Source organism: Ipomoea triloba, chromosome 9 (assembly GCF_003576645.1).
Source record: "Ipomoea triloba cultivar NCNSP0323 chromosome 9, ASM357664v1".
Lineage (NCBI taxonomy): Eukaryota > Viridiplantae > Streptophyta > Magnoliopsida > Solanales > Convolvulaceae > Ipomoea > Ipomoea triloba.
The window spans coordinates 8496390-8520034 of NC_044924.1; the positions used below are offsets into that span (position 1 = coordinate 8496390).

Genomic DNA, 23645 nt, shown 5'->3' on the forward strand with positions numbered 1-23645 from the left:
GAGAAGTAATTGAAGTACAAGTAATAATATTATTTATTGAATCGTCAAAACTACTTCGATATCTTGAGTTTCCATCCACAGAGTTCTTGTGACTCCTATACAACTTTTGTTCTTCCATTTCTTAGTTCGAACTGTTATTTGGAATTTTTCTGGATTTCATCCGTTTGTTCATTCAATTCACAGTCACAACGAGACGGAAGGACTTCTATTGTATTGGAATCCCGATCGAAATTACAAATTTCAGTAGTAGGTCAAATGAAATAGAAATCTAAGAGATACTAGTCTAATATCACATATACATGTCTTTATTCTAGAACGTAAACCAACTATTCATCTTAGATTCAACCGTATTTATTTGAGAATCAAGCGTCGAAACTTCTACAAGGGTTGGCTTACTTAATAGTCATTCAATTATATATACCTAGTTCGACGACCCCCTCCCCTACCCAGCTCATTTTTTTATGAATCCCTTTAATTAAATTCTTTTCGTCCTTTCTAAATGGATTCATTTTTTAGACCGAATCATTACCATATGTATAAAGAAAATCATTACATATGCATATTCAAAGAAACATCATTACTTGATTGATCTAAGTTTATGTAATTTTTTTTTTAGATTTTGGTAAATCCTTCAATTAAATAAACTGAACGGGGAATCAGTTCCCCGTTCAGTTTATTTAATTGAATCACCCGTCGTAAACATATACCACAAGACTTCTTGGGAAGAATTCTTTTTTAAATTGTTTTGATTTTGAATAAGGAGTTAATAAGAATAATGAGATGGGCTAACCAATAAGATAAAGATAAAATATTCATTGATAAGAAGTATGATATTAAGTGAAGGAAAATCAATTTAAAAAGGTCCTTTATATTTATTTCCTTTTGAATATCAAGCATTGTAATTAAAACATTTATAAGAAAGTTTCCATTTTTGTAATATTGAATCAAAGAAGCTAGGGTATTTCATTATGTTAGTTAAACAAATTAAATTTAGTGCCTTTGATTTTATTTTTTTTTTGAGAAGGTGCCTTTGATTATTTCAAATTACAGCAATAACGGAAGCGGCAGAAATGATTGGATTCATGATAAGTTCCTCGTAACAAAAAAAGAAATCGTTAATGATACAATCAATCAATGAATTAGAACTTCATTATTCCATCGCTAGGATTCATCCATCGAATTGAGAAGTAATTGAAGTACAAGTAATAATATTATTTATTGAATCGTCAAAACTACTTCGATATCTTGAGTTTCCATCCACAGAGTTCTTGTGACTCCTATACAACTTTTGTTCTTCCATTTCTTAGTTCGAACTGTTATTTGGAATTTTTCTGGATTTCATCCGTTTGTTCATTCAATTCACAGTCACAACGAGACGGAAGGACTTCTATTGTATTGGAATCCCGATCGAAATTACAAATTTCAGTAGTAGGTCAAATGAAATAGAAATCTAAGAGATACTAGTCTAATATCACATATACATGTCTTTATTCTAGAACGTAAACCAACTATTCATCTTAGATTCAACCGTATTTATTTGAGAATCAAGCGTCGAAACTTCTACAAGGGTTGGCTTACTTAATAGTCATTCAATTATATATACCTAGTTCGACGACCCCCTCCCCTACCCAGCTCATTTTTTTATGAATCCCTTTAATTAAATTCTTTTCGTCCTTTCTAAATGGATTCATTTTTTAGACCGAATCATTACCATATGTATAAAGAAAATCATTACATATGCATATTCAAAGAAACATCATTACTTGATTGATCTAAGTTTATGTAATTTTTTTTTTAGATTTTGGTAAATCCTTCAATTAAATAAACTGAACGGGGAATCAGTTCCCCGTTCAGTTTATTTAATTGAATCACCCGTCGTAAACATATACCACAAGACTTCTTGGGAAGAATTCTTTTTTAAATTGTTTTGATTTTGAATAAGGAGTTAATAAGAATAATGAGATGGGCTAACCAATAGAAAGATAAAGCAAATATTCATTGATAAGAAGTATGATATTAAGTGAAGGAAAATCAATTTTAGGAAAAAGGTCCTTTATATTTATTTCCTTTTGAATATCAACGTACTTTTGTTTGCTATTACTCTATTTCGTCTATGGCATAGTTGCTTGTATATTTCCTCAATTCCCTAAGTGAACTAATTATCTTGAGACACACGGACGGCAATTCCCTAAGTGAACTAATTATCTTGAGACACACGGACGGGAATTCCCTAAGTGAACTAATTATCTTGAGACACACGGACGGGGCTAAGCTAAAAAATGAAAAGACTATTTCAATGATGGCCCTCCATGGATTCACCTTTCTAAAGTGATATTTTGATGGGTACTTGTAAATAAATATTCCATAAATTAGTTACTTTTTTTTTTTTGAAAACCCATAAATTAGTTACTTTAATTTAGGTCAATCAAATCAAGTAACTTGTAACTCAATGACATCTCTTTAGTTTTTCCAAATAGGGAGTTACAGACAAATACTACAGGTAATAGAGACAATAGTTAAAAGACCTTCTGCTACGGGACGCAGCTAGCTTGGCTTCTTCTAGATGCCGTTAATCCCTCGGGACCTTTTAGGTCCCTTCTTCTTACCAAAAAAAAAAAAAAAAGAGCAATTGTAATTAAAAACATTTATAAGAAAGTTTCCCATTTTTGTAATATTGAATCAAAGAAGCTAGGGTATTTCATTATGTTAGTTAAACAAATTAAATTTAGTGCCTTTGATTTTTATTTTTTTTTTGAGAAGGTGCCTTTGATTATTTCAATCTATGTACATTCAATTCTAATGTAGACGCGTTGATCATTTCAACCTATGAAGAAAAGTCCAATAATGTACTCCGTATTAATTAACATGCAACTTTTAGATGCGTTCTAAAGCAATTTACGCCGTATTTTATGGCAAAATAGAAATGTTAGAACTGTCGAAATAATGTTTGAATTTGTTTTTTGGATGTTATTTTATCATTTTATAAATGTTATAAATTGAATATTTTTTAGTTTCTTTTATAAATGTTATAAATTGAATATTTTTTAGTTTCTTTGATAGATTGGATGGTAGGTTTTATTTTATATGGATTATAACTTAACTTTAAATTTTAGTTTATATATATATATATATAGGTTTAGCGGGTTAAAACAAGTTTTGTGTCATATCGTGTCGACAAGACCCGAAACATGTTAACAAAACGTGTTAATCGTGTCAACCCGTTTAGCCCGTTAACAAAACGTGTTCGTGTTAAAAATTTGAACCCGTTAACCTTAACATGTCGTGTCCGTATTTAGCCTTATCGTATTCGTGTCCGTATTTATACACAAATTGCTAGGTCTAGCCTTTCCTCAAAGAGAGCCACAAAGATGACAATGCAACTAGTACAAGGTACTTGACACGAATTTTACTGATTTAACGATTAGTAAATTTAATTTTTCTTGGGACAAATAGGGGGAGGGACTAGTCTACCCATTCTAATAGCTTACGTAGAAAAAAGCATGTAGCATTTTCATGGAGTCCGTCAAAGACTCAAAAGGCTTCATTACTCCGTGAAATGCTACATCTATATATGAATGTTTAGACTTTATAGGTTCCCTCCCACTTCCCCCACCCCCACTCAAACGTTGGACAATAATTGTTCTAATTAAACTTAAAAATGTGTATTTAGAGGAAGGATTAGAAAAACGTATGACTTTGATTACTCTTTTCAGAAGTTATTTAAATAAATTACAATTGGACAGACGGAAGTGGTGGATTATCCCAACTGCAAAAATCTTAAGTAGCTAGATGGATAAAAGTTTAGTGAATATGACATTGGTGCAATTCAATTGATCGTTACAATGATAATGTTCTAGCCGGTCGTTTTAATCTACTCGTTCACCTCTCTTCAAAATGGGACCTTATTAGTTAACGACAAATAAGATAGAAAAATAAATTATTTTTTTTAAAGGTGAATTGAAGTTCTCTTGGTGTAGAAAAAATATAACAATATTACATTATGTAATGTATGTGCCTTAAATGAATTTGGTTAAAGTGTCATTCCGCACCCTGAACTATATTGGATTGTTCATGCCGCACCATGATTTTTCATAACATGCATTCTGAGCCTTTTACCATTATTTTTTTTTCTCCTAACATTTTTTACAGGTTTCCATGATTTTTGTCTGATTCTATTTTTACATATTTCAATCAATTTCCCCATTATAATTTAGAGTTAGTACCCAATATAGTCCTCGACTATAGTGGTTTTACTCAATGTAGTCTTAAATGACTTTTTGTACTTAATTTAGTCCTCGACTTTGATGATTTTACACAATTTAGTCATCTTGTTAAAAATTTTGTTAGTTGACTGTTAGAAATATGATCCTAATGGTAATTTCTTATCCTTCATTCCATTTGGGATGACTGAATGACTCCTTATTCTTCCCCTTATTAAGATCAACGCAAAAATACAAATTTTCGTACCAAATCAACTACAACCCTAAATAAATAAATACAGAGTAAATAAATATTTGGATATAAAGATTTACATTTCTGCGTGAATCTTAATAAAGGGAAGAAGCAAATGGAATGAAGGATGAGAAATTACTATTAGGACTATATTTCTAACTATTCACTAACAGAATTTTTAACAAAGGATTAAATTGGGTAAAACCATCAAAGTCGATGACTAAACTGAGCACAAAAAGTCATTTAGAACTAAATTGAGTAAAGTCATTATAGTCGAGAACTATATTGGGTATTAACTCTTATAATTTAGGTGGCTCAATATGCAAATTAGACTTCTTCTTCTTTTTTTTTCTTTTTTTTTTCTTTTAATTCTTTAAGATATAGATCGTGAGCTATAATCTTGTTGGCAATTCATACCATAGACTAGATTCTACCTTGCACTGTGGATCCTAAGGCTATCCTCATTAAGGGAATTTTACACGATTTTTAAGGTGAAGAGGGTGAGGTGGAGGAGTGATAAGGTGGAGAGAGAAGAAAAACTTACCTCTCCCAAATATAGCGATTATGCAGATTATGTGGACCCCACCAAAATTAATGAGTTGCGCCTGTGTGAGGCGTAACTCTTGCACCTACTGCACGTGCCCGTTGGGCGCGTAATTATAATTTATTTTTTTCAGTTTTTTGTTTTATTTTTTTTTCCTTTTTTTTTCTTTACTCTCATTTTCTTTTTCCTAATCACACTTGCAAAATCTCCCCAAAAACCCACCACTATTGAGGAAGACCTAATTCAAAATAACATTTAGATTATGCGTTGCAGTTGCCATATTATGTACTTGCAGTTAACAGTTTATGTATGTGTAAATAAATTAAAGGCGCATAACATGTTGACTACAAACACGTAACATTATAATTAGAGACACGCAATATGTTAACTGCAAACATATAATATGTTAAATAACATTCCTGATCCAAAATAACTTTCAGATTATGTGTTTGCAGTTAACATATTATGTGTTTATAGATACATAAATTGATAACTGCAAATACAAAATATGTCAATTGCAGACACATAATTTTTAAACAAGAGCCAACGCAATATGACTCGGTCCATGATATAACAATTGGATCTTGTTGAGATGGGCTTTGTCTTATTAGGCCGAATGGACCGTTAGTACCAACAACAATCAAACTATATAAAATTAAAAAAACACAGACTCATCAAACCTTTCCAACAATATCTACACCAATTTTCAAAACACAGAAGCCTTTACATTACATTTGTCTGAAAAAAAGAAAAGAAGAAACTCCCTCACATATCCAATCCTTCATTACCAATGAAATGAAACTCTCCATACTCACATTACTAGTGAAACCATGAAAAGGAAAAAGAAAAAAACAAGAACAATCTTTACAAGAGTATTGCAGAAGGGTAAGCTGTATGGCTACTTCTGTGCTTTCATGAGGGTTTTGGTCAACCAAATTGCTGTTTCCCTGGACGAAACTGCATCTTCCCCAAATGGTTTGAGGACACCATAGAGCTCGTCGATCTTGTCCTGTTTAAGTAGTTGTGCACAGAGCTCGAGAAGTGACTCCAACGCATCTGCCCTTTGTTGAGTTGGATTGCCCCACTCATCCTTGCTCTCGCTAGTCAATGCGGTTAATTTCCTCAGCAATGAAATGCGACTCTGTGCCTGTTCATCGGTTATTTGAATGCTATCTTCCTCGTTCTCGGAGTTCTTGAAGGCATCCCTTTCTATTCCCGCTTGCTCTTCACCTGTAGCTGTGCCATTTTTCTTCACTGAAGCACAATCGAGTGCAACTTCTCTGCACAAATCGACGTTTTCTGTTTGATACAAAGACCTTGGCTCTGCATTGCCTTCAGGCTCAGAGTTTAAGGGCTGTGTAGTTGATGATGCACTTTCTTGATCAAAAGACTTTGCGTTGGATAATGTCATTCTGCTGGTTTTCTCAGCGATACAATCCACTGCCTCCATTTCCACTTCCCCGTTGCCATTCGTGCAGTTCAAAACCTCCAAATCTTTAGTTTTGTCACTTTCTTCGTCGCCCTCCTCAAAATGTTGGACATGCAAGGAAGTTTCTTCTTGCTCCTCGGGGTTGGATTTTGGCGTAATGAAGTCAGATGGAGTTGGCACTTTCAAGCTTTCCTTTTGCAAAAACAACTCGGAGTGTTCCTCTTCGTTACCAGCTGTCTCACTCGCATCCCCAACTAATGATTCTTCGCTATCTTCAGAGATCTTTGCAGAATAGCTTGTCCTATCAACTCGCTTAGTCTCGAGTTTAGCTTCTATTTGTTTACTAGTGTTTGGTAAATTCCTAGGTTGTGTGCCCACGTTCCGATCAAGTGAGAAAACTGGCCCCCGCCCTATCAACTGTCCTCGGTTGTCTTTGCCACTGCTAGATTTGCTAGGTGAAGGCTTTCCCGTTTTCTCCTTTGTGCTCCTCGGAGACCTAACCGGGAGAAACACGGATGAAGGGTTGCGACATTGCAGAAGGAACTGCTGTAAATGTTGATGCCTCAACAATTCTGCAGCCTGTTATTTTAGGTAAACAAAATTTCCACAAATCACATACTAAATTTATCAACTTTTTTTTTTTTTTTTAAATCACCATTATATATCGTAATTATTAACCAGCACTTACTGTCGGTCTGTGTTCCGGACTCTTCCTTAGCATGCTCTTTATAATCTGTTTCCTGCAACAATCGAATTAGTTGCGTGTTAATACACATTGGCATAGGTGACAAAGAAGAACCCACGTTCTTGTTCAGATTGGCGAAGAAAATACTTACAGGGTGGAGGAATATATGATAGGAAGTGGCGATAACGTACACCTATTTATCTTGTTGATGAGGCCAGTCATGTTCTGTTCATCAAATTTTCTTGTTATTACGGCTAAAGAGAAGAAACAATCGAATATTGCTGGACATGAAACTTACAGGAGCTCTAAATGGCAGTTGATGTCCAGCAATCTCAAACATACAGCAACCTACGAAGAAGTAAAGATGGCATCTTTGGAACTATGGACACAATCAAACAAAAAGGGAAGCGCTTCAGATCGGGTCCTTACCAAGTGACCATATATCAGACTTATAGCCATAAGGCATATCGGCAAGGAGCTCAGGACACATGTAATTTGGAGTGCCAACCACCTGTTCCCGAACAAAATAAAGTCGTAAATATGATATCGAGGTCAATTGTAACACTACTTGCAGCCTTTCAAGTCATACGTTTGCTTGTGGGTAAAAGGGGCCCAGAGCGAAGAAACATTGCAATTTGCAAATATAATTTATGATTCATACCAAGGAAGTGAGGCCTTCAGGATCTAGAAGTTTGGCCAATCCAAAATCACCTATGATCGTCATGTTCAAAAAAAATGAATTGATTATAGATCACGGGAAAGGAAATCAAGCCACATTTAAGCAGTTGGTCATCTTCTTACCAAGACAGACATCATCGTCGTTTGTGATAAAAATGTTGGATAACTGCAGCAGAAACGTGATATTAGAAATGGTAAACTTAAGAGCTACACCTTCATTGTACTAATTATTATAAACTTGTACCTTCAGATCTCTATGAAGGACTCGATTGGAATGTAGATAGTCCACGGCTAGTAATAGCTGTGTCAGCCATTTGCAGAGTTTCTAAAGCACAAAACAAAGAAGAATGCGCGTTGCCAGTAAGTTAACATTTAACAATGCTAGTAGAAGATCTCCACTGGTTTAAAATTGCAATTGGTTACCTCTTCGGGGAATAGTGCTCCTCTGGATTTTCTCAAAAACTCTGCCCTATTAACCCCAAAAAAGCATATGAAAGTAAATAAGATTCCCGGTAGTGCTACTTAAAGTCTCGTTTATGTGGGTGGAGTTCAATTTTAACCTCAAATGCTGGAGTAGACAAGTAGTGAAATGCAAATATGAACCTAACAGATAAAATAAATGGATAAAACTTACATATCTCTGCCTTCACAGTAGCGGGTGATGAGGCAAATACAGCTGCCCTGAATGATAACACACATTTAAGACTTTCAATTCCAACATAGCATCAACTTCGGCAACAACCCAACTCAAAATAAAAAAAATAAACGGGGTGGAGGGTTGAAAGAATGAAAACTAATGCAGTACCTTGTCCAGCCAAGCATCTTTGTACTCCACAACGTACGGATGGTTTAGTTTAGTAATCAAATTCATCTGCAGTAATACATGCATAAATGCATTTCGCTAATTATTATTGAGGTTTCACAGGCTTTATTCAGGTTCCAGCCATTAATCTGACACTTTAAGAAACGGATTTTTCCCTTAAATAACCTCCATAGATTTAGCAGCTAATAAAAACACAACTCATTTGGCAAAAAAGTATTTAATAACCTCCTGATGTACTGTCCGCTTAAGCTTCTCTGTCTGTTTTGCCAAAGGAATCTTCTTTAGGACATACCTATAGACAACAAAGCAAAAGGAAAAATATAACAAGAAATCATAAGAATGGGTTTCCTCTATATCATGATGATGTTAAAATAAACTTCTAAGCACAATCACTAACAAAAGACCCTCATCCACATCAACCGTAACTATGAGATATGCAGAAATTTTGTAAATAGCATGAAATAGAATTCAGTTTCAAAATTATTTTATATTTTCTGTATTCAGCAAATATAGAAAATACTTATCATAGGCAAAAAGTTTATAAAATTTCACCAGGATTATCTATTGAAAGAACTGACTTGGATCAGTATATTGCAGTATCTAGAGAAAGATTTAGCAGCTAGATATATACAAGTCTAGTTTTGCTAAAAGAAAAGCAGTGAAAGAGTTGCAAATGTGGAAGCACAACTATTTTCAAGCAAAGGAATTATCTTCTTCAAATTGTTCCTGCAAATAGTTTGTATTTCTAGAAGCTTCCAAGAAACATTCATCAGAAACTGACATCCACTAGGAACAAAGATGCAAATTTTCTATATCAAACAAGAAATTTATAAACCATATAAGCATTTAGCTCAAGTTCATTATGCTATATATACCACAAACCCCTGATTCATAATATCTGCAACTGAAAAATGGGGTTAAAAATAAAAAAAAAATTAAAAAAAAAAAAAAAAAAAGTCAAATTGCTTACTTCTTATTCTCAGTTTTATGGAGAACAAGAAATGCTGTTCCTAAAGCCCCTGTGCCAATCTGCTCTATCACTTCATAGTCTTCCATCTTTGACATGGCATCAACTCCACTATTCCTCCCCTCCATTGATGCTCTTCAGAACCCAGAAGTTTTCACACGAACAAGTGAAAATTACAGCAAAAGATTCAATCTTTAAGCTAAAAGAACCAGTTCTTGAACTCACCCACCTCAAATTGAAGCCAAGACTCTAGAGTGAAAACACAAAAACCAAATCTTTCCTTGAACCAGCTGAATTTAAGAGAAGATGCCTCCAAAATGTGGGTTGTTTGCAGCAATAATGAGAGGCTTTTTTAAGAGACCCAGTATTGAAGTAGCAACAAAAACTTCATTCCATAATTATATCGAGCAGCACTAAGCAGCCACCAACCCTTGTATGCTCTACGTGTGTGTTGGGGCCTGGGGGGCCCCCAAGAGGGAGGGGGTACCCTCCTGGGGGCCCCCAAGAGGGGGGTGGGGTATCTGTGTACCCTGCATTTACAATCTTTTTGTAATTTGTACGTTCCAGATGATGTAAATTTTGGAAAACAGACGAATTATGCCAACTATAGAATTCGAATCGAGATACAAGTTGTGAATATAGTAATAACATTTTGCTGGACTTAACGGAATGGTTAATTATATATTTGTTTTGATTAAAGAAATGGTGATATTAAGTGCATAATACGGCGTATGCAGACTAAGTGAAAGTTCATTTACGAGATTTTGGATTTAAAAATAAGCAATTGGGAAAAGTGAGTGTGTGAAGCTGAGTGACAGATGAAGAGTAAGATAGCAAAATGAAGGAGATGATGGGCTTTGCTTGCATTTCCAGAAATCTCAAAGGGTGGAGAAGAAATCGCTTATTCCATTAGGCTACAGCTACAATGTCACCATTCCCAACTAAATCTTTATTTATGGAATTATCCTCTTAATGTAGAGTATTACAAAGAATCAAACTCGTAATGTTTAGATATAAGAATTATATTTTATCCGCTTAGTCGGCTTTTCGAAGTTACTTTGGCTCTTTTTTATCGACAAACTAATAAAAGATTAAATTTATTGTGTCGAGATTCACACCTTGACCTAACATGATTTGTGAAGATAATACACCATAATAACTCAATGGTCTATTAAGTGATAGAATCAGTGTTTAATGCCCATCACATTAAATTTAACTCCCACATTGCAATTGTAAAAGAGTTTTAGCTACTTTTTTAGCCAACAAATATTTTCATCCATCATATATTCATATTTTATCAAAATTTATTCCAGGTGCACAAGACATACTAACAAGTTCTTCCATACATCAAATCTTGTGAAAATTTGTTCGGAAACACATCTCAATTAGTTAATTAGGGTGACGCTTTGCTTCACTAACAATTGCACGAGAGCTATGAATTTTTCTCATTATAAACACAAGTATACAATGACTTTGTGATCAAGTGTCATACAGTAATTTTTTCAAATGGAAAGTCATGAGATCGAGACTCTTTGTACGTTAACAAGATGAGAAAGTATAGATGAACAGTACTAAAATGTAATAATAGTATAGATTAACAGCTACAAGGACTTAAAATCGCTATACCAATCTTTAAATTTAGAATGTAATCCTTTATCATTAATTATTATCATCTTTAAAGATTATATTAATATAAAAAGAATAATAAGAGCATATTTGACTCATCATAACAATAAAATTCTATAATATTCTAAATTTACATTGTAAATTATATTAACTGAGTATTTTGGATAAATGAAGGAGATATGGTATCAAAATCACAGGGATTAAACGTCACAGTGGCAAGCAGCCAAGCACCTAACGAATAAAAATTTAAAAAATAAATAAATAAAATAATTGGATGGTCTAGATTCTTCTTAATGTCCGACAAAGTCGGTGTCAGAAAAGGCCACACTTATACCCGAGAGATCTCGCCGCTGACTAGTAACTACGTCGTTTTCTTCCGTATCATACACTAAAATCACCACTTTTTTCAATTAAAAAAATAAAGTAGTGAGAAAAAGAGTTGTGTCGGTGGAATGCTTTATTGCCCGCAATGAAGAAGAAGAAGAACAATCAACATTTTATCAAATGCCAATTGCTTTCGCAAAAAAAATAAAAAATAAAAATAAAATAAAATAATCAGGCCGTCGGTCACCACTCACCCCTGCAATTTTATTCGTTTTCACTCCAATATTTCATCACATAAATACCTTTCAAATAATTTAAAATATCAGTATCAAGCATTCCGCTTCTATGATCATAACAATTCTAAATAATAAGAAATAACTAAATAGCAAATAAGAATATAAGATATTGGTAAGTTATAGATCGTTTCAATTAATTTTATGACTCAATAAAATAGGACTAGAAATCTAATTCATTAAAACCATCTCGACTAACCAGATAGGAAAAGCCTATGCCTGCCAAGCAATTGGAGTAGCTAGATGCTAAGCTTGATGCACTATTTGAAGGAATTACCAAACAAACTAATGGACCTTCACATAGTGGAATAGTTTGACACTATCGTGTTGTTTGACAGGCCGAGTATGTTCACCAAAGAGAGCATACCGCATCAAGTTTTAGCACAAAAATATCTCATAAGCTGTATCTAGCATGATAAAAATTTTACAAAAAAGATTAGTTGAAAAAGACCTTATAACACCATGCTGAACTGTTCAAAAAAGCAAATCATATTTAAAAAAATTTCCTTTCTAAATTCTGTAGTCTCAAGTGATATCATTAAAAATCCTAATGTAAGATGTTTGGTCGGGGGGTGGTCAATATGAGAAGAATATTGAATACCATCCACAGGAAAAATGAGGATGTGGAGAAAAGAAGACAAAATAGTATGAATTGGCATGCATATATATCTATATATAGACAAAAGATGAGCAACCAACATACCCTACCCTACTATAGCAATGGTATCTTGAGAAAGCAAGAAAATCTAAAAATGGACCATACAAAATGATAAACACTAGCTAGCTTCAGTTCATGCTCTTTCTTCTTCACCTGTCAAATGACTCCATAAAGTACATGTAACACAACATATCCATTTGAGAAGGTACAAACCCTGGTAGTGTCATTATCTCTCAGCTTGAGATGGATATCAAACACATCTTTCAACATTTACATTACCCTAATATTCATCACTGAAATATTAACACTAGATAACCCAAATTTGGTGGAACAGGTGCAGAAACCAAATACCATATTAGAATTACTTCCGCTTGGATTTCTTCTTGCTCTCAAGTTTCCGCCTAGCAGCTTCAAATGCTTCTTCACTGGGCTCTGGGGTAGATTGATCGCCACCATACTTGCTCGCAAGGGATGAGAACAGAGAATTCATTTTGTCTCTCCGCTCATTTTGCCGCTGAGAAATTATAGCGTATAAATCTTCAGACCCTTTATTAGACCTGTAGAGGAGTTCCCAGTTTGTGCACAATCAAAAAAACTGCTCATTATGAACAGATATTGCATTGTAATAGAGTCAGTGGAATTTTATTTAAAAAAAAAAAATTGCTCATTTCAGGTGTAATAAAGCATCATAGTGTTGAAGAACACAAAATAGATAACTCACTTCTGCCTCTGTCTTAAAGGACTTGTAGGTGGCTTTTTTTCAGATACTTGCTTGGCCCATTTCTCATAAGCTTTTGTTAGTTTCAGATCACCTATAATTGCAAAAAGAAAAAAACTCAATGGCTAGCAAATAAAACAAGGGTGGCCTCATTGTCCATTATTTACCATTATTTAAATATATATATTTTTAAAGAAGGGTACAAGAACATCCCACATTGCATGATGTATCTGCCCACACAATTCATTGTGCCTAAAAAACATTATTTCCAAACATCATGTGAACAAGAGGAAGCAAAGCCTCACCAGCTGCTATTGCCGCATCAATAATATCTTTAAAACGATGTGAATCCAATTTAGGATCTGAGCAAAGCATACAGCAAAAGAGCCTGTAGAAGGAAGCCAAATCAAATCGGGGAAAAAAATATTCATTTGGTTTACATAAAAATGGTAAATTCCCTTGCTAGGGTACCTGCTCATGTTACCCTTGCATTTCTTGTAAAGATCAATCAGATCTTTCTTCTCCGAATCAGAGCCTCTATAATTAGCTTCAAACTCTTCAATGTCAGCTTCAGTGACCTATAACCATTATGTATGTTTCCCTTGTAGCCTTTAGAGAATGTATATGGCTAGTTTGAAATACAGAAGACTACCAATAGAATAAACTATAACCTTTTTGTACATGGCTTGGAAAAACTCCTTCAAATTCTGGATAGCATCTCCTGCAAGGTCCTGTAACTCACCAGATGGAATTGTGAAAAAACTCGTATTGATATCAGAAAAATACCAAGTTAGAAGGTTTCTACTTCTTATATTTCAAAGTGAAAGCTATTCTTCTGTCCACATGGTTTTCCACGTATATGCAAGTAAATAAGGAATATGAAAACAAGCTAGATCCTCAAATAAAATGTTTTTTCCACCCAAAACGTCAAGCAAGATTCTACCTAGACTTATGTTTAGTGTAGCAAAAGAAGACAACAGTTTAGGAACCACATAGAACTTTTTACGATTGGTAGAAAACAGAGTTGAGAATAACACAGCAGAATTATGCCTCACAAGTAATTTGATACTCATGTAGTTGCTTATCAAATATCAATATATATGAAACCAAACCAATTTACCACCACCCCATTAAGGCAGTTCCAAATGCATACTCTCAGGCTTCATATGTTACTTTGAAATTATTCCCACCCATACTTGTCCTGAATTGACCTAAATTTTCAAGTAGCCAAGTAGGTGACAATTATTTATTTCAGTAAATTGAGTTTTGACTGGAAACAACCAGCACATGTTTTTTTGGTCAATTCTTTTAAATGAAATATTCTGGGCCTCAGGGGTAAAAATGAACCATGATGTAAACTAGTAAATAAGAAGAGATCAAGACAATTGAGCAGCATAGCAGGTTCAAATGTTTAACAGTATAATAAAAAGCTTCAAATTTTGCAGGTCAGTATAATCACTCACGGCTTCTTCAGCACAACCAGTTTGATCGTAAACTGCCCTTTTCTCCTCATCACCAAGAACAGCAATCACCTTTTGCAGCTGCTGAAATTTCTCCTTAGCTTCCTATAAAATAAAAATACAAAGCTTCTTTTTTTGTTAACTCCTTTATGTTCCTGTTCTGTTGTTTTGGGTTTTAACAGCAAGATGAACCAAATCCAGTGCCCATGCTAATCGAAATTCACCTCATCACCAGGATTCTTATCAGGATGCAGTCTCAAAGCCAGCTTGTAATATGCCTTCTTTATTTCCTGCTGAGATGCTGATCTTCCCACCCCAAGAATCTACATACCAACATTAACCAATTAAATCCCCAGAAAACCCACGAAATTAATTCTAGGAAATTTATTTAGAAGAGATATAAGTAAGGTAAAAATGGTATCTTGATGCAAATATTTGGCATACTTAAATGAGAAATTAAGGCAAAATTCGCACACGCAATGGAATTGAAACTTGTAAGCAATTGGCGGTACCTCGTAGAGGCTCTTCCCGTTTGAAGCAGAAGCGTGCGCTGCTTCTTGATCTTCCTCCATTTCTTCGTCTTCTTCCTCCGAGTTTTCTTCAGAAACCCTAGGGGCCTTCTCTCGCCTCCCCATTACAGCAGCCCAGGAATGCTTAAACCCACACTGTACGCAATTTAGAAATGATTAACTTGAGACAACATTATTCGGATCCAACGGTTTATATACAAACATTAAATTCCATTCCCGCCATGCCGGGTTTGTATCTTTCTTTATTCCCGCCATTTGTGTTCCTTTTGGGCGGAGCGAGTTGATGGGCATGCCTTTATGTAAGAGTTGGGCGGAAAGCCAGAAAGCAACTCATGGCCCACTTATAAATCAACATAAATTCTGTTTATTATATTAAGTGTTCATTAGGATACAACTATATAATTTTATGCATTATGAATAAGAATTTTGTACTTTATGAAATCAATTTATGTATATTGAACCAGAGTCCACAATGCACTGTGGACCCTGGTCCACGATATAATTGTCGTGAGAGATGGCAAATTATACCATGGACCAGGGTCTATCTTACATTGTAGACCATGGTCCAAAAATAACCTTCAGATTTTGTATATGTAGTTGACGCATTTTATATTTGAGTTGACATTTTTCATACTTGTAGTTATCGTAATGTGTCAGCAATTATCTAATTATTTGTTTACATGTACAAAAACTGTTAACTGTATGTACAAAATGTATTAATCGAAAGTACATAATTTTTATATCGGGTTCACAATGCAATATGAACCATGGTCTATGGTATAACAATTGGTGAGAGATGGGCACATATGTTGTCGCAAATTTCATGGTAGTCCATACATCAAAACGATATTTTTTTTATTAGTGAAAATAAACTGTATAAACGCCACCCGTTCCGCAAAAAGTAACTATGTGTGTATAACATATTCAATTTCATTTTATATACACTGCAGTTTCCTTTCAACACAACTACAGTTTCTTTTCGATATAATTACAGTTTCATTTGACATTATACACTCAAATATGTGAATATGTTATTCAATTTCCTTTCAATACAACTACAGTTTCTTTTATAATACACTGCAATTTCCTGTCAAGACAACTATAATATTATTTCGATATAACTACCGTTTCATTGGACAATATACACTCAAATATGTGAAACTGTTATTAAGATTCATTTTATATGCACTGCAGTTTCCTTTCAACACAACTATAATTTCATTTTGATATAATTACAGTTTTATTTGATAATATAAAAACAAATGTGAGACAGTATCATTTGAGATGAACTGTAATTTCATTTACAGAGCTCCGTTAAGATGTGACGACGGCCGTTTCTTTACTTAAAGAAACGGTGTTGTTTTAGACCATCGTTCACAATATAACAACTGCATATGTTGTTGGGCCAGACAGCCCGATTGCAGGAATGTACTTAAGCCCTTAGCCTAATAAAGGCCCATTCAATTTAAGTTTGTGCTTCTTAGTTCTTTGTAGAAAGGCTGACAATTTGATCTAAGAATCCATATTTGAAGTTGAGTGGTTTAGTACGTTTTGGTGGGAAGATCTTATTGTTATGATTTTATTAAAGATTGTGGTGTTACATCATGTTTGCGAGCTAATGATGTCTGTCTTCCCAATATGTGGGTCTGGGACTCTTCCAATCTTGCGTTTCAAGATTGTACCCCGGCCCCAATTCGCATTGTTTTCTGCTTTCTCAACTATTTTATCATACGTTAAAAGAGTTATACTACATGAATTTCTATTGTATACTTTCTTACTTTTACTCTCTGACGTGTCAAAATATGATATGTTATCTTCATTTTATGGGCCCAAAAAAAGTATCAACATTAAATTTTTATGTGAGAGTGTAAAAGTACAGAGTAAAATTTGGAAGTCCAAGTAGTATTTTCCATGTTAAAAATATAAGGAGTAAGAGGTTAAATCTTAAATGTGTGTTTCATCATTACGAGTAATAAATTTGAGTTTAAATGTGTAGGTTTGGATATCTATGAAAAATGGAAAATAATAAACCTATGAAAGGTTATTATTTTTATAAAAACAATTAAGAATGACGAAAGGTAGCTAATTTGGGTAGATGGCAAGTACGAGTCAAGTTATACTATCTCTTTAAAACATTATTTACCACCTCCTAAGGTGCTATGAGCATTGTGGTCTAGGCTTTCTAGGATAAAACGTACTACGATTCTAAGTTTTGAGCACTCAAACTTAAATAAAATATATTGGTATACGTTGTTTAGTAAATATAATTGCAATTAAAATTGTTCCCAAAATGTTGAATCCAAATCACAAGGGCTCCATGCCTGACCCGACAGAGCATCTTGGAGAATGTAAATCCTGATAATTCAGCTGAATACAGAGGTTAAACATCTGCATACTATTTACAATGAGTTTTCATCACTTTTTTTATTATTATTATCAATTAGAAGGGGAAAACCCATAGGATTAAACTTCCATCATTTTGAGAAGTTACTCCCACAATTACCATTAGTAAGACTTGATCCGAATTATTGTTTTCAAATTTTATGTCTGTGACTAATAGAACTGCTCATGCGGACTAATTGCAATTAAAATTGTAAAGAGATGGCATGGTCCGAGATGGAATCTTTTGGGAGAGGGGTGAATTGGTAAATAAAGGTTTTGTTGGAGAAAGAAAACAAAAGAATGGAAGTGATGTGACCTCAAACTTCTTTTTTGATAAATTTATGACACAAAGCTGCAGTGTTTGACGTTTAGTAGACCTTGTCAGATTTACATTAGTCAACTAGTGATGTAACTAAATTTGACATTTTAGCTTCCTTAATTTTTATCCCGAAAATAATTAATAATAAATCAATTTTATACTCCGTGAAATAAAACTCTTATCACATATTTATTTTATTATAAAAAAGTATAATCTATATACGGAGTATTTAAAAAAAAATAAAATCAATTCACTTATGTATTTGTATTTTGTGAAAAGAACGGACCAAAAATACTGTAGTGGTACGTACTACTACGTAGTGCTTTATAGTTTAGAGTGTACAGTAGTATCTCAGCGGCTAAAGCGGGTGACCTTTTTGTTTTTTCCCACATTATATAACTACACACCACCAACCATTAAATTATTAACACTACATAGCATGTGACCAAAAAAGACACCTATTTGATTTCAAAAAAAGACACCTATTATATCCTCAAAGTCGACTATCAAAAATGTACTCCGTAATTAATTATTTATTTCAATACAGTAATTTCCTTTCCTACAAATTTCACCAAGTAAGAAAAATGTACTAATATATATATATGGGAGTGGGGGGAGGCACCCCTTCTTTGGTTCCGCCATTGGTTACCATGAGAATTTTTTTCATCATTTGTTAGGGGATAACAAGTGAGAACTCCAACCAAATTAATTGAACAATCTCTTCTTAAGTTAGTTTGACACTCTCAGGTGAATTGATCAAATAGTCAACTTAGTAATTACAAAGTTTTAAATTCAATTATTTGTGAGTGTAATCTATTGATGTTCTTAGTTTGAACTGGTCAAATAGTATTTCCGGAATTTCTCATTACAAATACATAAGATTCCTAGAGTTAAAATCATTTAACATATTTGTGACAACAATATTCACACTTGTGTGAGACCGTCTCACATATCCTTATTCGTGTGTCGGGTCGGATCGGGTCGAATCACCATGCAAATGTCACATTTACATGTGCAAATGTCATACTTATATGGTCAAATATAATACTAATCATAAATACAATTTTTGTTACTTATAAGAGAAAAAAGTATTACATTTTCCATAATAAGTAATGTTGACAAGTTTTCCTTACTTACTTTTGAGGAAAAATGTAATACTTTTAAATCAAAATGTAAAAGTATTGTATTTTACCTTAAAAGTATTACATCTATCTTTATAAGTAACAAAATTTTTATTCCTGATTATTATTACATTTGAGCATATAAGTATGACATTTGTGCGTATATGTGCCACATTTACGTCTTGATCCGATCCGACCCGATCCGGTTCACGGTGAGACGGTCTTACACAAGTTGTTTTTGCCTATTGACAGTAAAAGAAATTAAAGCAATGGTAAATTGATTCCCTATCGTTTTCTTAGTAGCCTGTCGCCATAACACTACAAGGTCACGGGTCGTCCAGCACCTCCTCCTCCTTCCCCAAAATGTCTGCATTTTGTTTTCTTTTGCACTTCTTTTTATTTTATTATTAAAAAAAACAAAACTTTGATTTTGGTCGTTAACCGAAGCTTTATTCATACTTAAAATCTTAAAAAGATTCTAACAAGATAGATGGCACCATGTACTCACTTTTCTTCTTGTCCTAAATTGTATTACAAAAATGTACATTAATTAATTGTATTTGTTTAGCATATATATTCCAGTTATATAATCTGTATTGAGTATTGATTAGGTCTACACCACAGATTTAACTGAGAGATTAAAAGTGTTACGGGGTATTTCTTTTCTTTTATTTATAATTTTAAATGAAAAAAAATTGTATTGTTCAATTATTTTGATTGACCTGTGCAGAGTGGGTGCAGCAATGCACAAAACTTCAAGAGTTAAGCTTTGTCTTATTACATGTACAGATAAATGATAGTAACTGTTGAAAAAGTAGAAATGTGAATTGACAAATGTACAACTATGAATGCAATTGCCAAATACACATACAAAATTTTTAAAGGTTTTTTTTTTTTTTTTTTGAGAAAATTTTTAAAGGTTTTTATACAATGTTTTTGTGATATTTTTACATGGTTCAAAGATTGAAAGTAGAAAAAAATAATTTGATGGTCAAACATCATCATTTACTTGAAGAAACTAATTATTATTTTTATTTTCTATTTTTCTTTATGGATAGCATAAATTGGAAGGAAAAAAAAATCAAGTTTATGATTGAATCAATTTTTAAAAAAATTACTTTTACTGTATAATTTTGTATACAGTAATAGACTTTCCTTGGGTTCACTTCAATTAAAAGTTGATGTTAAAAGCTTTCCTAAGCCACAAAGTTACCTTTTTTCTTCTCCAATGGCTACTGTCTGCAAAGTGTCACTGTTCATCTTCTTCTCATTCTGTGAGTATCTTCTGAGTTATGCTTCACCAGAAGCAGATATTCTGCTTACATTCAAGAGCTCCATTGAAGATCCCATGAACTCTCTCATGGGATGGTCTAACACCACAGCTGTGCACCACTGTAACTGGACTGGTGTCACTTGCACACCTCAACCTTCATCATCATCATCAATCTCTTCTCTCAATCTTCAAAGATTGAATCTTTCTGGTGAAATCTCAGCTGCTATATGTGGGCTCCCCAGTCTCACCCATCTTAACCTGGCTGATAACTTCTTCAACCAGCCCATTCCTCTCCATCTCTCACAGTGTGGGTCTTTGGAGAATCTGAATCTCAGCAACAATCTCATCTGGGGCACAATCCCAGACCAGATTTCTCAGTTTGGGTCTTTGAAGTTTCTTGATTTTGGGAGGAACCATCTTGAAGGGAACATCCCAGAAAGCATTGGGTCATTGAAGGAGCTTCAAGTTCTCAACTTGTGTAGCAACTTGCTCTCAGGTAATATTCCACAGGTCTTTGGTAACTTCACTCAGCTTTTGACTCTTGATTTGTCTCAGAATTCCTTATTGGTGAGTGAGATTCCTGGAGATATTGGCAAGCTCAGTAAACTTGAGAAGCTTATCTTGGGAAGCTCTGGTTTTTATGGAGAAATAGTACCAAACTTCTTTCAGGGTTTGAAAAGTTTGGCCATTTTAGACCTTTCTCAGAACAATCTCACTGGTAAGATCCCTGAGATTGGGCTGTCTCTTCCAAATTTGGTTTCTTTTGATGTTTCACAGAATAGGCTTTCTGGGCCATTCCCAGTTGGTGTTTGTAATGGCAAAGGTCTTCAAAACCTTGCTTTGCATGAAAATTTCTTGAATGGCTCAATACCAAATGACTCCATCAATGAATGCATCAAACTTGAAAGGTTTCAAGTTCAGAACAATAGGTTTACTGAGAATTTCCCTTCATGGCTATGGTCATTGCCTAAGATTAAGATCATTAGAGCTGAAAACAACAGGTTTTCTGGGGTCATCCCCGAATCGATATCAAAAGCTGCTGAATTAGAGCAAGTGGAGATTGATAATAACAGCTTTGCTAGTAAAATACCTGATGGTCTTGGAATGGTTACAACCTTGTATAAATTTTCTGCATCTCTGAATGGGTTGTATGGTGAACTTCCTCCAAACTTCTGTGATTCTCCAGTTATGAGCATCTTAAATCTATCCCAGAATTACCTTTCAGGTGAAATTCCTCAACTGAGGAACTGCAAGAAATTAGTCTCATTGTCTCTAGCTCGTAACAGTTTTGCTGGTGAAATACCAAAGTCTCTTGCTCAACTGCCTGTGTTAACTTACCTTGATCTTTCACTTAATAACCTCACTGGCCCTATCCCAGAAGAGCTTCAGAATTTGAAGCTTGCTTTGTTCAATGTCTCCTTCAACCGGCTTTCTGGCAGAGTTCCATCGTCGTTGATTTCTGGCCCTCCTGCTTCATCTTTGCAAGGAAACCCTGGCCTGTGCGGTTGGGGACTTCCCAACTCTTGTTCCGATGACAGGCCTACTCACAAGAATGCTAAGATGTCAAGATTGGCGTATACCTTGATGTCAATAGCTTTAGCCATTGCGATTATCATGGCTGTTGGATTTTACATGATTCGCCGTTCTCAGAAACCAAATCCCCAAATGGGTAGCTGGAGGTCAGTTTTCTTCTATCCTCTGAGAGTTACAGAGAATGATCTGATCATGGCAATGGATGAAAAGACGGCTAGAGGGAACAGTGAAACTTTGGGGAGAATTTATGTTGTAAATTTACCAAGTGGTGAGCCAGTTGCTGTGAAGAAGTTAGTAAATTTTGGAAAGCAGTCTTCAAAATCTCTGAAATCAGAGGTCAAGACTTTAGCAAAGGTCAGGCATAAGAACATCACAAAAATTCTCGGGTTTTGCCACTCAAGCGATTCAATCTTCTTGATCTATGAATATGTAGCAAATGGTAGTCTTGGTGATCTAATTGGGAAATCTGACATCAACTTATCATGGAGTGTAAGGCTGCAGATTGCCCTCGGAGTTGCTCAAGGACTGGCATACCTTCACAGGGATTATCTCCCGCATTTACTCCACAGAAACATCAAGTCACATAATATTCTGCTTGACGCTGATCTTGAACCAAAGATTACAGACTTTGCTCTTGATCGCATCATTGGAGAGACAGCATTTCAATCATCCCTCGCTTCAGGATCTTCACCTTCTTCCTACTTGCCACCAGGTATGAGTGCATTCTATTGTATGCTGTGAACCATTATGGCATTATACTTACGCTTAAGATCATGCAGCTTCATTTCCTTTTATTTTCTGGTGCATAAGAAATGTATAGTGTCCTTCCCGCTTGAAGCAACTTGTTCTGGTGATATTTCATTAATGGCGACTGTTTGAACACAGAATTTGGTTACACAAAGAAGGCGACTGAACAAATGGACACATATAGCTTTGGCGTTGTATTGCTAGAGCTCGTGACAGGCCGGAATGCTGAGCAAACGGAGCCTTGGGAGGGCTCACTAGATGTTGTGAAGTGGGTACGAAGGAAAATCAACATCACAAATGGGGCGGTTCAATTGCTTGACCCCAAGATTTCAGGTTCATCCCAACAACAAATGCTGGAAGTTCTGGAGATTGCTTTACACTGCACTGCTGTAATGCCTGACAAACGACCAACCATGGCCGATGTTGTCAGGGAACTTCAGTCCCTCTCAATCAAGATTGAGAGTACAAATCTTGAAATATCTGATTCTGGTAATACTTCAGTGCCTTTCTGAAGTAATTAAAAGCAGAATCTACAGGCATCATGGTTTTGTACATTCTACTGATCATGTTAGTAGTGTTATTATGTTAATCAAACATATCCTGCAATATAAATGAACTCTGGGGCCACAAATTCCCAATCTCTCTTGTGGATTTGTGGAATACTTGGCTGCTTCAGGAACGATTTGGTCAGTTGTTTCAAAGCTAGAAAGCTTTCAAGTTGTTCTTGATCACAATTCACAAATGACTCTTCATGACCAGTAAACAGCTCTGAACTTTTTGGCACAATCACAACAATTTCACAAATTTCGTGTACTTGTATATTTAGCATCTAACAGTGGACACATTAGATTAAAAGAGGATGACATAGCAAGGCTAATGAATTCAAAGACATTTTTACCTCATTGGCAAAAATGAAAACCAAATAGAGGAATGAGATTTCAGTGTCTTCGAATTTCAATGAGTTGATGGATGCAAATCACTCAGTAGCACAAGGTATAAAAGAATCTAAAGTGAAACCATGCTTTGTTTATCACTCACAGATCAAACACCAATCAGTTCCACGAAGCAATGAGTAATCTTTCT

At 34.6% G+C, this 23645-nt stretch overlaps 3 protein-coding genes across 4 annotated transcripts; 1 reads left to right on the top strand and 2 right to left on the bottom strand.

The window, feature by feature from the left end:
• Positions 1-5667: 5667 nt before the first annotated feature.
• Positions 5668-9956, bottom strand: LOC116030271 (serine/threonine-protein kinase Nek6-like). 2 transcript variants are annotated; one of them, XM_031272466.1, is made up of 14 exons: positions 9808-9956; positions 9582-9713; positions 8837-8903; positions 8594-8659; positions 8423-8469; positions 8212-8257; positions 8033-8113; positions 7912-7954; positions 7772-7821; positions 7540-7621; positions 7409-7458; positions 7262-7335; positions 7114-7165; positions 5668-7004 (listed from the first exon to the last, which is right to left on the bottom strand). In XM_031272466.1, the coding sequence occupies exons 2-14, from the start codon at positions 9704-9706 to the stop codon at positions 5895-5897; spliced, it is 1893 nt and encodes a 630-aa protein (XP_031128326.1). In that variant the 5' UTR covers positions 9707-9713; positions 9808-9956; the 3' UTR covers positions 5668-5894. The 2 variants fall into 2 exon arrangements, with proteins under 2 accessions (XP_031128326.1, XP_031128327.1); XM_031272467.1 differs by having other exon boundaries at positions 9804-9951.
• Positions 9957-12574: 2618 nt separating this feature from the next.
• On the bottom strand, positions 12575-15445 carry LOC116030273 (chaperone protein dnaJ 6-like). Its single transcript, XM_031272468.1, has 8 exons — positions 15170-15445; positions 14882-14980; positions 14661-14762; positions 13869-13928; positions 13669-13775; positions 13503-13585; positions 13201-13291; positions 12575-13036 (listed from the first exon to the last, which is right to left on the bottom strand). The coding sequence occupies exons 1-8, from the start codon at positions 15290-15292 to the stop codon at positions 12841-12843; spliced, it is 861 nt and encodes a 286-aa protein (XP_031128328.1). The 5' UTR covers positions 15293-15445; the 3' UTR covers positions 12575-12840.
• Positions 15446-20129: 4684 nt separating this feature from the next.
• Positions 20130-23263, top strand: LOC116028604 (probably inactive leucine-rich repeat receptor-like protein kinase At5g06940). The gene is made up of 2 exons (XM_031270365.1): positions 20130-22527; positions 22701-23263. Exons 1-2 carry the CDS (start codon positions 20238-20240, stop codon positions 23072-23074), a joined length of 2664 nt encoding a protein of 887 aa, XP_031126225.1. The 5' UTR covers positions 20130-20237; the 3' UTR covers positions 23075-23263.
• The last annotated feature ends 382 nt before the right edge of the window (positions 23264-23645 follow it).

Bases quoted from the DNA above. Each gene is read 5' to 3' on its own strand.
- LOC116030271 (XM_031272466.1), bottom strand. From the start codon at position 9,706: ATGGAGGGGAGGAATAGTGGAGTTGATGCCATGTCAAAGATGGAAGAC. The intron at 7,822-7,911 runs GTAAGAAGATGA...TGACGATCATAG, and splicing joins CGACGATGATGTCTGTCTTG to GTGATTTTGGATTGGCCAAA. The intron at 7,336-7,408 runs GTAAGTTTCATG...TTTGATGAACAG, and splicing joins AACTGCCATTTAGAGCTCCT to AACATGACTGGCCTCATCAA.
- LOC116030273 (XM_031272468.1), bottom strand. From the start codon at position 15,292: ATGGGGAGGCGAGAGAAGGCCCCTAGGGTTTCTGAAGAAAACTCGGAG. The intron at 13,929-14,660 runs GTGAGTGATTAT...GGTGAGTTACAG, and splicing joins CTGGTTGTGCTGAAGAAGCC to GACCTTGCAGGAGATGCTAT. The intron at 13,292-13,502 runs GTGAGGCTTTGC...TTGCAATTATAG, and splicing joins TGATGCGGCAATAGCAGCTG to GTGATCTGAAACTAACAAAA.
- LOC116028604 (XM_031270365.1), top strand. From the start codon at position 20,238: ATGGCTACTGTCTGCAAAGTGTCACTGTTCATCTTCTTCTCATTCTGT. The intron at 22,528-22,700 runs GTATGAGTGCAT...GTTTGAACACAG, and splicing joins TTCTTCCTACTTGCCACCAG to AATTTGGTTACACAAAGAAG.